Below are 15,124 nucleotides of genomic sequence, written 5' to 3' on the forward strand. Positions count from 1 at the left end.
CACGAACAGTTATTTTTGAGCACGCTGAATCTGAACCGGTAAGGAACCAAAAAAATAACGGGTACCGGCGCACGCCGAAACGGTTCGACCCTGATCTGTAGATAATGCGCGGTAAACCCTATTCCGTGCGTTTTTCTTTCGTACCATCGGTTTAGTAACTTCTCATGCAAGTTTACTTTCACAACACTATTAACGCTTTGTTTGTCGTTATAACATGAGAAAAGACATGTGCACCAATGTTGCAATGACAAGCTTCTGCTGGTAGCGCGGGCAGTAACCAAAGCTGAGCAAACGATATATCGAACTCTCGGAAACCTGCAGGCGATATGAACCATCGTCTTTGCCCTTCAACCTCTCTGCGACAAACAATTACGCCCCCCTCCCCTCGCGAGAACCCTGGTGTGTTGCGACGCTGAATGGGGTTCCGTTGCGTGTTTCCGTTGGGTCCATTAGTCGAATTGCGTGAAACGCGTAGTGAACGTGAATTGCGTTTCAATCACATCGTTGGGTTCAACGCGAGGGGATGCGGGCGTAATTGTGAGCATAATGAGAGACGTTGTTGTTGTCGTTTAGACGGAGGCTTTATTACACACAAGAACGTTGGCTTTATGGTCCGTGAAATGCACCGTCAGAGGTTCGCGTAGCACGGGCGCGATCAAGTCCTTGCGATCAGCAAACTGGGGCGACCGTCGACTGAGACCGGCCGGAGCGGGGCACTCCGCTTATATGCGCAGCGCACCCGAAGGAGAGGAGACCGCGGAGAGAGAGAGAGAGAGAGAGAGAGAGAGAGAGTACTGCACATGCGAACAGCGCGCAGCGCCACCCACCGGCGGAGTGAGAGTGCGCTGCGCCACGCGCCCGCAGATGTTGGGCGAGAGTGTTCGCTATCGGAGAGAGGTGAGGGGTGAGTGGAGGAGAGACGCAGCTGTACGGACGCGGACGACGACGACGCACGCAGGACAGGGCCACCAGCAAGAGATGCCCCTCTCAGCGTCGCATCTAAAAAAGACTGTGTGACGGCAATAGGCCTAGAAGATATCTGCACTGCGCCAGTAAGTAGCCAGGAAGTGGGATGCACGGGACCAAAAGAAGGTCCGCGGGAGGTAGCATGACAAGGCTTGTTCCGCGTTGTTTTAAATGATTCTTAAAATGACTGACTCGAACGTGCGACGCGTGTATGCTAAACGCTAACACGCCCACCTTAAGAAGTTTCGATGATTATAACGGTGGTGGTGAATATGGCGATGATGATGATGATGATGATGATTTGAATTCATGTTCACAGGTCTGTGGTTAATTCGTTTGCCCAAAGAGCAGGCGAGTATGCTTTCACGTGCTCGATTGCGAAATAGTGCAATGCTTGCACCTGTGTCATGCACTTGCTGTAATGTACTCGGTGTAGTGCACTCGGTCTAATGCTTGTACCTGTAAAAATATCCACTGCTCCTTCAGTTTGGTATTCCGTAGTTGCCGAATTCGCCGTTTTCTTGCTTGGCACTTCTTTTGTGGTACCGCTCTAGAACTGTGCCCAGAGCATTGTATGTAAACGTCCAAGGTTCCAACACAGTAGCTAGAGAGACTTCCGGCACTACTGAAACGTTCCGTACATACGGAATTATGCGAATACGGAGTTCATACGGATTATGCCGCCCCCAAGCACACCGAAAGTAGAGGTTAGTATAAAAAACAGAGGATCACATTAGTGTGCACTATAAAAACGTTTGGCACAGGTTTCGTGTATTTATGTCACATAATACGCAAAATGACGCTCCGTATGTTTTCCGTATACCCCGTATATACGGTATTCACAAGGACAATGATTTGGCGGTTCTAGAAAACTTACAGACATCAAATCCGTGTCAAAGTTTGGGATACGTATGCACATTTTCGTTCACGTGTGTTTCTTAAAAATATTCCGCGTTTTGTTGTGGCTTTGTGTCCTTCTAGGAAAGTACTCCGTATTCCGATATCTTCGTATATACGGAACTTTCAGGAGAGGGGGAGGGTTCTGGGCGCCCCATGGCATTAGTTCAATGCCCGCCTTGTCAGGCTGCGGTTAGGTAGCGTCAGCCTTACATCGCGTACCTTGCCCAATAGTGTCCGTTGGAGGGATGGGGACAGCATGATCAAGGGCGTCGATTCAGGTTTGTTATGCAAGGCCGGTTATTACTCTCAAAGTAGCCCTTTGTAGAGCACGAAAACGTTGAAGGTTTGTCCTATTGAGGTCATAAATGGGGGTGCTATATGTCATTGTGCCAATTGCTACAGCTCAAGCCATGCCGAGGTATGCACGTTGATTGGCTTCACCGCACCTATCGGGGAAACAAAGAATAAGTGCAAGCATCTGTTTGCATTTCTGTCCTAATTTTGATAACCTGACTTTAAGACTCCCACTGCAACAGGGGGGGGGGAGGGTAATGAGGCGAACTGATTCTCTCGCTTCCGCTACGACCCTTCCGCCAATATGAACAATGGTATCCTCTGTGTGCGTGTTTGCTTTGGAATTTGTTACAACCGGAAGCTCGGTTTTCTCTGAGGCTAGTTCACGGCCTAGGTAGGGTAAAACATCTTCAAGTGCGTTCACCGCAGCTTGCGGTTCTGTAATAATGTCTTGCTAAGTGTGCTATTTACAGCCTTCGGTCCAAATAGTATTACCGTTGGCCTAGAGTGCGAACCGAGTCGACATTTTATTTTCCAAAGCCCTTGCGAGCTGAGCCATAACTGTGTTAAAAAGTGCGGGGCCAAGTACACATTCCTCTTGGACTCTCCTCTTGTTGATTTACGTATTTTGTACACATCCCGGTAGTGATTCGCAAAGCTGAACTGGTTGATTTTTGAGGAAGCTGCCTATCCAGTTTTGTGCCCGCACATTGGAAAATGCCTGGGCACGAGCTTTCAGTATGACCGCCTGGTTGGCTCTGTCAAAGACCTTGCGGAGGCCGACTGTGAAGACATATTCGGGAAGATTACGACGATGCGCTTTTCGGTTGATTACTCTCCTAAGTAGCTAGGGGTAGTCATGCGTAGGAAGTCTCGGTCGAAATCTTGGTTTTGCTTGATGAATACAAGTCGTTTATGATTCCTTTCATCAATTTACACAGTTTACTGGTAAGGGAGATTGGTCGCAGGTTCGTTCCTTCTGAGGGATCTTTGCCAGGTTTGGAATGAGATTGATGAAAGTATGCTGGAGAGGTTCCTGTACTTCTCCCGATTGCCTGGAGTCGAATTGAGCAGATGTTCAAGTTGAGGTTCATCCAGGTTGTGTATATGCTGCCACGTTATGCCGTCAAGACCTAATTCCGATTTATGTTTGCATTGCCGTATTGCAGCCCGAAGTTTCGTAGACGTGAAAGGAGTTTCCAGAGTAGGGTAGGGGTTATTTCACCGTAATTTGAGTTCTGGAAATGGACCCGTAGACATGAATCGCGGGAACATTGCCCTTACGGCAGTCTTGGCGTCAATTATTATTTACACCATCCTATATGGCGTACGTATACTTCCAGAAGGATCGAGCACAGCTTCTATTACCTCACACCCGCTCTGGATTCTATGAACTATCAGACAACCAAGGCTGCGGTGAGCTTCTTTCGGAGCTTGGCAGCTTTGGAATCAGGAGTTGTCTGGCTCGGGTCGTCTAGAAGGACGACGCCTAGTCCGTAACACTGACTAAAAACTGTGAAGGGTGAACTAAGCTGGAAGTGAGAACTAAGTGTGAACGACTGAGTGTGAACTAAGCGTGAACTATGAAGCGGCAAGTGTGAACAAGAACAGATGGTGGTGGTGGGGATGTGTATTAATGGGTTGATCTAGCCTTGCGTAATATGCCAGCAATTGCCCCCCCCCCGATGAACACCTTGTTGCCGCTATGCGCGGGAAATCACAAGGAGTCACTGAGGCATTTGTCACTGAAAAACCCGAGGATTAGGAGCAAAATGTCTCTCCTGGCAATCTAATGTCCTATAAAAAAAGTATATCACCCAAAGGGGTACGCGGAGCGGTACTCCTTCGAAGTTCCTTAAATAAAGCTAACCTCTCCGTTGCTGGATCTCTGCTGTCAATAAGAAAATTTCCGATATCAGCTCGTGCACACAGAGGTGAGGGGACAAGGTTCAGCTGATGAGGCGATGCGGGTGTCCTTGCTGAGTTGGTGAGGATGCGGAACGGTAAGGATGCCTATGTCCTCTTCATTCCTTTGGTAACACAAGCTTGGTGTTAAGGTCGCCACAGAGATCTCAGGTGTTCTTTAATGATGTTTTTTACAATTCACCGTTCATCTGGAGCCACTTTCAAAACAAGGAGTACAAGACGCCGCTTTATGGGCTAACCTGTCCGCGGCTTGGTTTCCACCATGGGAAGGAACCCACTGGAAGCGAACGCTAATCCCGTTTTTATTTAGCTGCTAAAGGAGCCGTAGGAAGCGTTGGAAAGTTTTATCTGCGGGAAACACAGGCTACAAAAGTTGTACAGCTGTCTTGGAATCCGTAGGAATTACCATACGCCGCACCCGAAGTGATTTGATCTTTTTCAAGGCCGCCTCAATCGCCATACACTCCGCCGTTGTAGATAATGTCAAATCGTGAATGCGAGTTGCGCAGGAAACTTTTGGGCTGGGAATCACAAAAGCCACTGCGCTGGTGTTTAATCCTCTGTTGACAGAGCCCTCCATAAACACGTACATCCGCTCCGTACAACCGCCGTACAATCTCCGTACAACCTCCGTACAACCGCTCCAAGTGCTCAAGTCCTAACATGATCGCTTTAGCCACTTCTTTAAATCTCCTCGAGCGAAGGTCCAGGATGACGAGGTGACACTTCAAACTCTCGAAAGACCACAGCGGGTCCAAGTGATGTTGATTCTTCCGTCAGTGCGCGTAGGGAATGGTTGTAGTGTTGAGTGCCGCGTGTATGGGGGATTCCACCCTTAACCGGAGGCGGGTGAGTAATGTCTTGCTCAGTGGAGCTGAATGCTGAGTGGAGCCAAAGCATAGGTGACGGGTGACCCCCCAGTTCGCTCCAGCAATTCGTCGAAGCACATTTAAGCGGGGTACCAAGGACGTGGCAAGAGACTCCAGGGATAGCTTCCAGACCAACTTATGGTCGATGGTGACGCCGAGAAACTTCACACGATTACCTTGTGGATTGGCAAGCCACTTAAGGTTAACTTGAGGTACGAAGTTTTCCGTTGACTTCCTGGAAACCAAATAAAGCATGTTTTTCCGCGGAGACCATCAGTCCCACTCAGGAGAGATACGCTTGTACGTATCGAATTACTCCCTGAGCTATCATACCCAACCTCTTGTGTTGATATCCGCAGATCCAGATATATATGTCGTCTGCATATATATTGATAAGTGCACTGATTTGCAATGTCTTTAAAGCCTCGAGGGAGGCCCGCCATCACCACGTTGAAAAGTGCAGGCGACAGAACACTTGCCTCTGGCACCCCTCGCGATGCACTTGTAGTGCTACTTAAAACGTTTCCTAATCTCCCCTGGATGAAGCGACCCGTGATAAAAGCGCGCACGAATCGAAGATTCCCTGTGTTCCCATTTCTGGCAGTTTTGTTATGATTCAGCTTTGCAAGACACTGTTGTAGGCTTTGGTCCCGTCAAGAAACAAAGGCAGTGTTGAGAGTCTACAAGAACTCTGGTGCTTGACATGACTGACAAGGTCGAGGACGCTATCTTGTTCCCACAAACTTTGTCTGAAGCCAGTCATACATGGCGGAAGCTTATACTGCAAAGCAGTATATGTCTAACTTCCCCAGTTTTCATCCCGGTGTCATCGATTTACTCGGCGCCAGTCCAGGACTCCTCCTCACCACCGCTGATACCTCTTTCACAACTAGTTTCCCCCTAACGTCCAACAAAGCCCCTCTGGTAAGTTGGGCAAACGGCAGCTAACGGCTTTAGTGCGGTTATCAGATGATTGCAAAAAATATACAGAAGCACGGATGGGCGCAAAAATGCACTGACGATTACTACACTCCATAAAGTGAAATTTGTGTTAAGCGCGAGCTGCAGTCTTCTCGCTCACGGCGTACTTCTGCTGCGTCGCATGAAGTGTTCGCGTGATAAGCGAACTCACAGGTTCGCTGGTAATGCGACGTGCGTGCGCGGTCACACACACCGCATAACCAGGCTTTGATTCCTTCAACAAAGAAAGCCGGTGTTGAGACTGTACAAGAGCTCTGGTGCTTGACATGGCTGACAAGGTCGAGGACGCTGTCGTGTTCCCACAAACGTTGCCTGAAGCCAGTCATACATGGCGGAAGCTTTTTCTTAGTTTTTAACCATCACATCAGCCTAGCATTCACAAGCTTTTCTATGAGCTTAGCCACACACAATGTAATTGAAACGGGCCGGTATGTGGCTATGTTCGCCTGATCCTTTCCGGGCTTCAGAAGCGGTGCTACCCATGCAAGCATCCATAAAGCAGGAATAATTCCAATAACCCGAGCACAGTTAAAATACAGGATCAAGTCCTTCTTGCGGTTTAAAGACAAATTGACAACTATTTTGTTGCTTATCCTATCAGTACCCACTGGGCATCGTCGGAGCGAACTCTTCCGTACGTTCAGCCACTCCCGGAAAGTGAACGAAACATGCACGAAAGACGAACGCAGACAAGGTAAACGACAGGACAGGATTCTTGAATCCACAGAAAAGAAGTCGGCAGAATCGTCTGCCAAGGCATGAAGTGGCCTGCTATTAGGTAGGGTTAGAGCGATGACCGGCTTGTGCAACCGCCGGTTTCTGGAAATCCCATTGTAAGCTCTCCAAATGAGTGTTGCAGGAGACGCTTAGAGAATCGCAAAATCCAATTCATTGCGATATCCATACTTTCTTTGTCCAATGCCTAATCGCCGAATTTAACCCGTTAAAACAAGTCTTAAGTGATACGTCATATTTGCGACGCGTAAACGGACGTTCCGCCATTCGCCATGCGGCACACAAGTCCCTAAGCTTGAGGTCTGGTGCTGGGAAGTTGGCACGTAGCTTGAGTATAGTAGTTGCTGCGGTCTTTCCAGCGAGCATGGCCTCGAAGATATCACCGTTAGAAGTGCTCACTCCGTCTCTATACGGGTCTCAGTTCACACTTCCGACTCTGCGCCCATTTCTTTGAAAACCAGCTGCACCAATCAAAATGGGGAAGTGATCGCTGGCCATTCAATCTGGAGAAGTGTTCCAGGTGATGTGCATATCACTAGTGTGCAGTGATAAATCTATGGCGCTCGTATAAGAGGCCGGCCGGAAAAAGGTGTGTAACCTATTGATGGCAATACACAACTCCAGGCGGTTTACAGCTTCAACGAGTTGCTTCCGAAGAATATCTGTTTTCTGGCACCCCACAGCGGGTGCGCATTGAGGTCGCCACAAGTGATCCGCGGTGCTCGAGAACGGGCGCACAGCTTCGCCAAAAAATACCCCATTATCACGTGTGATCGCCGAGACACGTACACAGATGCGAGGCTAATTTTCCGGGTGCCCAACTGTATTCTCACAGCCACAACCTCGATGGTTTCAGTGCGCAAGTCGTTCACAGGCAAAGATACGTGGGGATTCCGCGCCGAATGTATAAAGCAACACTACCGTCCGGAAAAGTTCGGATGCAGGCATTCTCACGACCAACGTAGGCGGATAGCGAACTCGTCATGGGTACTCCTGCTTCTGACAAAGGCAATACTGGCATAGCGGATTCCTTCAAAAACAAAATTAGCTCCGATTAACGGCTATATAGGGACCCGGCGGCCATTGTATGGCACCACCGTAGCTACAGCGAACTGCGGCGCCCGTGGCTAAAGGCTCGTCAGTGGAATGCCGGTGGCGGTAAGCGCACAATAGTTGTGCATGACTTTCTGTCGTCCTGCTGCGGTGCGGCCTGTAAAGCCCAGATAACCACAAGTACATTTTCAGGTAGATAAATCTTGAAAGTAGAGGCGACCTTTGCGAGGGATGCCATGTGTGTGATTCGCTGTGTGTGTGATCCGAATCGCTACGACGCTGAATGTAATTTTTGCTCAGAAGTAGGAACACTCCGCCCCTTAATCGGAGTGTGCGACTTTAGCCGTGAGCACCCTCCTCTCTTTCCGTCAACTACCCAACAAGAGCAATAGGAGATTCTGCTGTCCAGGCCCTCTCTACCTACCCGAGTGGACAGAACAGAGGCCGCGCGGACTGCATATGGACTCCACAGAAGAAGGAATCATTCCCCTGAGCTGCACTCTTGGCCGTTCAGAAATCTGAGCAGAAGTATTTCTTCCTCCGCTCGCTCCTCCTCCATCTCGGCCACAAATCTCGTCGCCTCCGTCCGCGGCGCAGAGACGGAGAAGTCAGATCGTCTAACACCATGTTGGAGCTTACTTTAATTTTATAAAAAAAGTTTCCACTCTTGGGCTACACCAATACAACTCAACCAACCACCATTCATGCATCATGCATTGATTTAACCTTACCAAGAATATCTCTTTGAAGGTATAAATGGTGTGGTTAGGTGCATTTCACTTCTCTCTGGTTTTACAATTTGTAGAACGAGTTGAGTGAGTTTAAGTGACGTCGCATGGGTAATCGTTGTGGGTGCCGTTTACAGCTTTGCTTTCCAACCACATTCACGGGGTGGATTGGCGCGATTTTTTTTTGTGCTTTGTTTTTCTCCGCGCTGATTTTTAATCATGAACTTTCACCAACTCGCCCGAATCGCAGTCCTCCTGTTCTTTTAACGTGCCTACGAGCATCATTCGCGGCATACTCGCCGCTCTTTATGCCGGGAGCGATGCTCATAACCACCTCGGAATAAGGGTGTTGAGATCTACATGAGGGCTATTGCCGTCCTGTGTGCGCATGCGCGTGCCGCTACTTTCGGTTATCGCCGGGTCAGCTCCTCAGAACTCCGAAACGATTCGGCCACAACTACCTAAGTATTTCAAGCGGCACCTGTACGGATCGACAGTTGGGGCACTGGAAAGGTGAATTTCTTAAGCGAGGGAAAAATGTGGCTTTAGATGGATGACGAAAACCGCAGCAGGCATTCCAAAAAAGCGAGTGAACATATACTTTCAACACATACGTCGATACATTCTGTGCCTCCGAGAGTTGCACAGCAGTGCAGGTGGGGCCTCCGGAAATCCGGCGTCAAGTTTTCTTCACTGTTCGGGCTGGGGCAACATCGAACAGCGATCAGCGATGTGTAGAGGGAAAGCAGTGGCTATCAACTGCATGGCAGCTGAAATCATAGGCAGGTAATGGAGGTGTACAAGGCAGGTTAGCCATCATCCCCGAAGACTTGTGTGGAGAAACGAAACAAAGGATTCTTCATTAGTCATTGATTTTTTTATTTGCCAGTAGGAATTGCCATGCACTGATGGTAATGCCTTCTGTGTCTGCCTCTGACCGACGGGTACAGCCCGACAAGCCTTTCTGGCTTGGGCTGACCCAACAATAACTGAGTTAATCACTATGGATCAATAAACAAATTATTACTCCTAATATTATTCAAATTTCTTATTGCAGTCGTACGACAGCCGCTGTACAAACAGGGCTGTGCAACCACTGCTCCTGTCGCATCTCGTTTGCCAGTGGCAAGGCCAACTGCCGCCTGACATTGCCGTCAACACCATCATGTGCAGCGCCAACACATGTCATTCGAGATGGAATCAAAACAGGGAATAGGCCTTTTCATGGAAACTATTAGCGAATTGTCTATTTTATATATAAAGTCAGCTTATCGTACAACAAATGGTCTGCTTACAAAGGTGTGGCCATAGGTTAGGCCTTTACGAACGTCATCGGGGATGTAGTATATATTTGGAGGGAATATCCTGCACGCGTAGGTGAGCCCAGCTCCACGGTTGTCCACGTTGTCATCATAGGAGAGGTGGCCGAGGACTACAAACATGTCCGGCATGAAACCAGATCTGCAAAGGTGTGGTATGATCACTTTAGTGGCCCTGAAGCGGTGATACGTATGATAATTTGTTTTTCGTTTAAAAATGGGAACGCAAAATTCCACAAAAAATGAAAGGACTCCTAAAACTGGTCTCTGTTAACTTCATGTTGTACTCGGTAGTCTGTTCTGTCCTCTTGCAGAAATTACAAAAAACGAAGTTGCGGTTACAGCAGTAGTTTGTTCAGAGACAAATGCCTAACAGTCACTCCGGTGTCGCACTAAACAGCTCAAATGAACACAGAGATTCATACACCAGCATAACATAACTGCTTCAATCGGCTGCAATCTTTCACGGTACACTTCATTACAAATACCCCTGCGAGCGCTGTATTCAGTCGGAGGCCACTATGCCGGGCCTAGCATTTCGAACCGCTTAAGTACCCGGCGCTTCTCACGTGGCATGTGTAATGTCACTAAGCGTGCTGCAGAATGTCATTTAACCGCACTCATAGGCTGTGAGTGGAATCGAAACTTACCTAAAGGATACCAAATCGCCGTAATTTACAAACAAACGCGTAGAATCAACCTCGGAAGAATTCTTAGAATACAAAAAAAATTGCAAGAAATGGTCATACTGGTTATGTGTCGAAATCATGCCATCAGCGCCTGTATCAAGACCTCTTCTGGACGTCACAAAGGCTGAGCAGAGGGTTCGTGTTGCCAGTTGCTCGACAGAATAGCGGCCTAGTGACGTCAAACACTTCACGCGGGGCGCTTGGCAGCGAAGCATGGCTGCCGAACCTAGTGGACGTAATTTGTTTTCAGCTCTTCACCAGTGCACCCATTTTGGTTGCATACACGAACCTGTCATACGTAGTTACAGGAAAATAACAGTCCTCGACATGATTGGAAAAGGTACATGCCTATGAATTCTGCCTTCTTTGACAGTGCATGCTCACAAAAGGAGAACTATGACAACCAGTAGATACCGCATTTATCGAGTGCATAGCTGCTACAAAACTAGCCTCAGCAGAACCGACGTGAGGGAGAGCGGTAAAATACGCATTTCGTGATCGACCCGAAGCGCAAAAGGCAATGGGAAATAGTCAATTCACCTTGTACTCGTCATTCAACCAGGCTGGATAAGAACACTAGCGTGCAGTACAATTACCAGCCGCACCCTTCTGTGCGCTAGGCCACCAGGCCCACACTTTTCCTAGAGGATATCGCGGCTAAGGAAGACCTTTCAGTGCTCTTGCATCCTTCCCGTACCTCCTGAGTGTTTTTGGCATCGTCACACTCCCACACCGCGTGGTATAGGGAGTTAAGCGTAACGCAGCAAAAATTGTCGCTGAGGAGTGTAGGATGCAGGAGCTGTAGATCTGCGGCGTAATACAGTGGGTTTGTGAGCAGTCACTTTAGCAGTATGCCTTCTTTGTGCTTACCTTCCGTTGAGGTAGTGAGAGTTTTATTTTTGCGTCTGCAATGGCCTACGTCCCTGGGACGCTGTGGGGCGGACTGGCTGCATAGTTCTGCTGGGTGGCGAGTACCCATTATTGGTTGAAGCCTGGTGGGAAAGGCTTCAGCGCTATGGAACCTCCCGCCTAATTACTCTCATAGGGCTGGTGCCCTTGTATCTACACCGATTAAATACACTCAATTTCCTCGCATTTACGACCTTGTGAAGTGCCGTCAATAAAGCATAGACTTTTCAAAACTATGGCAAAACGCTTCTGTCTTGGAAGTTACGGTGGCCCACTTTAGGGTCTCTTGCGTATGCGTTAAGCTATAGTTTTGCACTTGTGCCCACTTGTGGTGAACCCTGTAATTCTGACCCTCTGTAAACCGGCCGTTAGCACTTTACCGAAAAACCTAAGCTGTAAAGAGGCCCCAAGGACTCCAAGCGCAAGCTCACGACTGCCTCACTGGGGATTTGTGCGGGCTACTCACTTGATATCCCCGGAAATTTGGTTGCACCCACTCGGTGGAGGGCCGTACATCCCGACAAATGTGTACGAGGACACAAGCTTAGTTGCAGAAGGCTGGGAAAACTCTGCCAGGGCCTGCAACAAATTGTACACTGATTAACGTGTTGTGTTTAGTTACGTGTCGAGGAATCATCATTATACTTTTTTTGTAACGCTTTGCACGGCCGGAACGATTTCCCTTCGCATCGTCAGCTTGAATTGGTAGATCCCGGACCATTGGCGAATCCGATTATTTTCCCACCACTTCGCGTATAGCACGAGCGAGTGAGCAGTCTGACCTGGCCTAATGTAATTCATTTATAGGGCAACGCTTGCTACGCACCTTTTTGACCACACAAGCCGGATATCGAAGTAAAACCGCCGGCACACAAATGATTGGGGATTTAAAACTCGAAATCTAGGAATATTTGTTAAAAGTTCAAGAGTTAGGCCGCTCTCTTGAAAAGTAGATGACAATAATGGACGGGTGATAAGGATCGCCAACATGAAAATAAAAAAAGGAAAAACATATGCATCTTTTTTTGCACACCCGAGCTTTTACACACCTGGGCTGTGATGCCGGTAGTAGAAGATGGCTCGGGAATACTTTCACTCACTCCTTAATGTATATCGTGTGGCGAAATCTCGTCACAATAGGTTTTATTTACCTCCGCAATCGGAAAAGCGTCCCTCGCTGTCTGAATCGAACCCACGTCTTTCGGCGCATCAGTAACACGGCTCAGCCAGTGATCTACCGTAAGGAGTAACGTCAAAAGTCCCGATAAGTATCCATGAGCAATGTAGCGGCTTGGAAAATTTCACTCTGAATGACTACAATATCCTAACCCGATGTGACCTGCTTGGGAATAAAGGTTCGAGCTTCTTCCTTGAATGCAAGTTCCTTACGCATTTGCCCAGCGTTCATTACATGGTACTGCACGGCTGATATGAGTGCATGTTTCTTCATTGGTGCTATATGCTGAGCAGCCTTAAGTTCTCATTGCTCCCTGATGTTTGTAACAAGCCGCGACGACCAAATGAAACTGTTTTAATCAAATTCCCTCTCGTAAGTCAATCGTCTTCACGCAAGCCACGAAATACGTTTTTAAGCTAAAATACAAGAGAAACCAAAACCTTTCATAATTTCCGCTACAACGGCGTGATCTGGTGGAGGTGGTGGAAGTAATGAGGGCCAGAAACAAAAATAATTATCAGTCTGTCAACAGCATGTTAGCATTCCAGTGATACGATCAAACGGAACTGATGGCCCACTACAGTTGCCCATTCGTGTTTCTTTGCGGCGACGAACGCAGGCGGCCGAAAACCGCATGAAACACCTTCTGTGACGTCTTGAGAAATTGCAGGAAAGAGTTCGAGAAGTCGGCAATGCTTCACGGGGCTTCCTGTATATCTCCTCATTTGTTCGAAGCTCCTGATAAAATTATCCCACAAAGCAGTATTCCTAATGACCCAAAGCTGTATTTTGTCGTCATGCGTCATCTGCAAGAAGCGGGCAATAGAGCTTAAAATGCTTGAAGCAGAGGGCCGGCCTGAGCCCGCGCAGTGCCCGCATAGGCATACCCACCCCTGAAGTTGTTTGCCAGAGTTGGTAACAGTCAACTGATGGGGGCCCGGAGTACGCAGCTATCCAGCTTCAATTGTGCCAAGCCGTGGGCGCAGCGCTGTTGCATCACGGGCTGGTCACCTTCATATACCCCTGGGTTATCGTTCACATATCTGTTGAGCGCTCAATTTTCTTTTGCGGCTAGCTAAGTCGCCCTAGCACAACTCGTGCAAATGTAATTTTTGCATTGTACGACTGCTACACAATAGCCGATCAATTTTTCTGACATGGAAGCAGTCCGACAAATCCGCTAGTCGCAAAAACAAATTTTATTTCATTTAAAAAGGGCCAGACGCGAATGGTTTCTTGTCTGATATTCCTCCTTCGTATGGCAACATTTGCTTGCAGCTCTGCAAGCGTCACGTTTTCTTCGTCGGAGTCAAAATGTAAACAGTAAGTATTCCTTTATCATTGCAAACCAAAACAGCACAAAGCTCCAGACATTAGGGCCCCGTCAGCACTGAACACTGCCTCCTCGACCACTAGCGCTTGAGTCACACATGCGGTATAAGCACAAGGTGTTTCAAATGTATAACTTGTTCGTACAGGCGAGCGAACGGTGCCGCTGCCCCGCCATAAATTTTCAATGGGGGTTGGTAGGGCGGTAAAAAAGACGAAATAAACTCCCCCTGGCAACTAATAGTGAGCAACAATAAGTGATTCCGCGTAGGCAAAGTCCACGCTTACCACAGGCGGATTTCATTTTCACCACGGCATTCATTCATTTTGCGAAAAAATTAACAAATAATTCGAAACTGCTCCAGCCAATCCGAAAGAATCCGAATCAATCGAGGTGACATAGATGTCTACTCGAAGCTTTTTCTTGGGGTAAATGTCTCGGTTGGCGTTTTAATTTGTGTATATGTGTGCGTGGGGATTTTGTTTCTTGTTGTTTACATTATTTACGCTTCTTTCTTTCGTGCTCTCCAACCCCCCAAATTACAGTATGGGTACCCGACTGTCCTCGTATTGTACATCAGCGGGAAACCATGCATAAAAAGCCGCCGCTGTCTAAGTTAGGAAATTTCAGGACTGTGTGATAACTATTTAGTGTCTGTGTGCCGAGCATAAATACATGTACGAGGCGCTGTTGAAGGGTCTACTTCCGCCAAAGCATATTGATGTTAAGACGGACGCGTTCCCGATACACTTGGTGTGGTTACTAATTCTGCTCATGGAATAAAAGAATGAGTTGCTAAATGTCACGCATTTTCAATTACTGACAGCAGTAGACGTCTAGCAAACAATGTATGTAACGCATGCTTGGCGCACAAAACTGTAGCTAAAGTCGGTGGTCGTCATAAGGCTGCGGGTTAGATGAGAGCGGAGTTCAATACATAGCCCCATTACAACTAAGGCCCTTTCCTTAAAAAGGGGGTGCTGCTAGCGGCGCACAGGTCTTTGGCTAAGAACGTCAACGTGGAGATACCGTGAAAGAATTATACTAAAAGCCCTGAAATCGTACCTGCAAGGCTTTGAGCGCTGTTTTCAAGAAGCCGACTTCGACATCAAACTGGTTAATGTTAAGAACGCCCCAGTGATATGTATTGCTGGAAAAAAGGTGTTTCTGAATCCATTCCTTGCCTTTGGCCTCCTTGAAATTTTCTTCAAAATCAGGGATCCTCCTAGCAAAAGAAAGAAAGGACGA

At 47.9% G+C, this 15,124-nt stretch overlaps 1 protein-coding gene across 2 annotated transcripts in view; it reads right to left on the reverse strand.

Moving 5' to 3' along the window:
• The window catches only part of LOC144139425 (uncharacterized), a 51,776-nt gene that overhangs the window by 14,885 nt on the left and 21,767 nt on the right, over positions 1 to 15,124 (reverse strand). Inside the window, exons 5-7 of one of the 2 annotated variants that reach the window (XM_077671759.1) lie at positions 14,942 to 15,101; positions 11,836 to 11,948; positions 9,377 to 9,913 (exon numbers count right to left, since the gene is read on the reverse strand). In XM_077671759.1, the coding sequence (XP_077527885.1) occupies positions 9,721 to 9,913; positions 11,836 to 11,948; positions 14,942 to 15,101 (466 nt within the window). In that variant the 3' untranslated portion in view covers positions 9,377 to 9,720. Of the gene's footprint in view, positions 1 to 9,376; positions 9,914 to 11,835; positions 11,949 to 14,941; positions 15,102 to 15,124 lie in introns of those variants that run through there. The other variant, XM_077671758.1, reaches the window with a different exon arrangement.

The sequence above is a fragment of the Haemaphysalis longicornis genome, unplaced genomic scaffold (assembly GCF_048455015.1).
Source record: "Haemaphysalis longicornis isolate Haplotype H1 unplaced genomic scaffold, Haemaphysalis longicornis Haplotype H1 scaffold_5, whole genome shotgun sequence".
NCBI classification, from domain to species: domain Eukaryota; kingdom Metazoa; phylum Arthropoda; class Arachnida; order Ixodida; family Ixodidae; genus Haemaphysalis; species Haemaphysalis longicornis.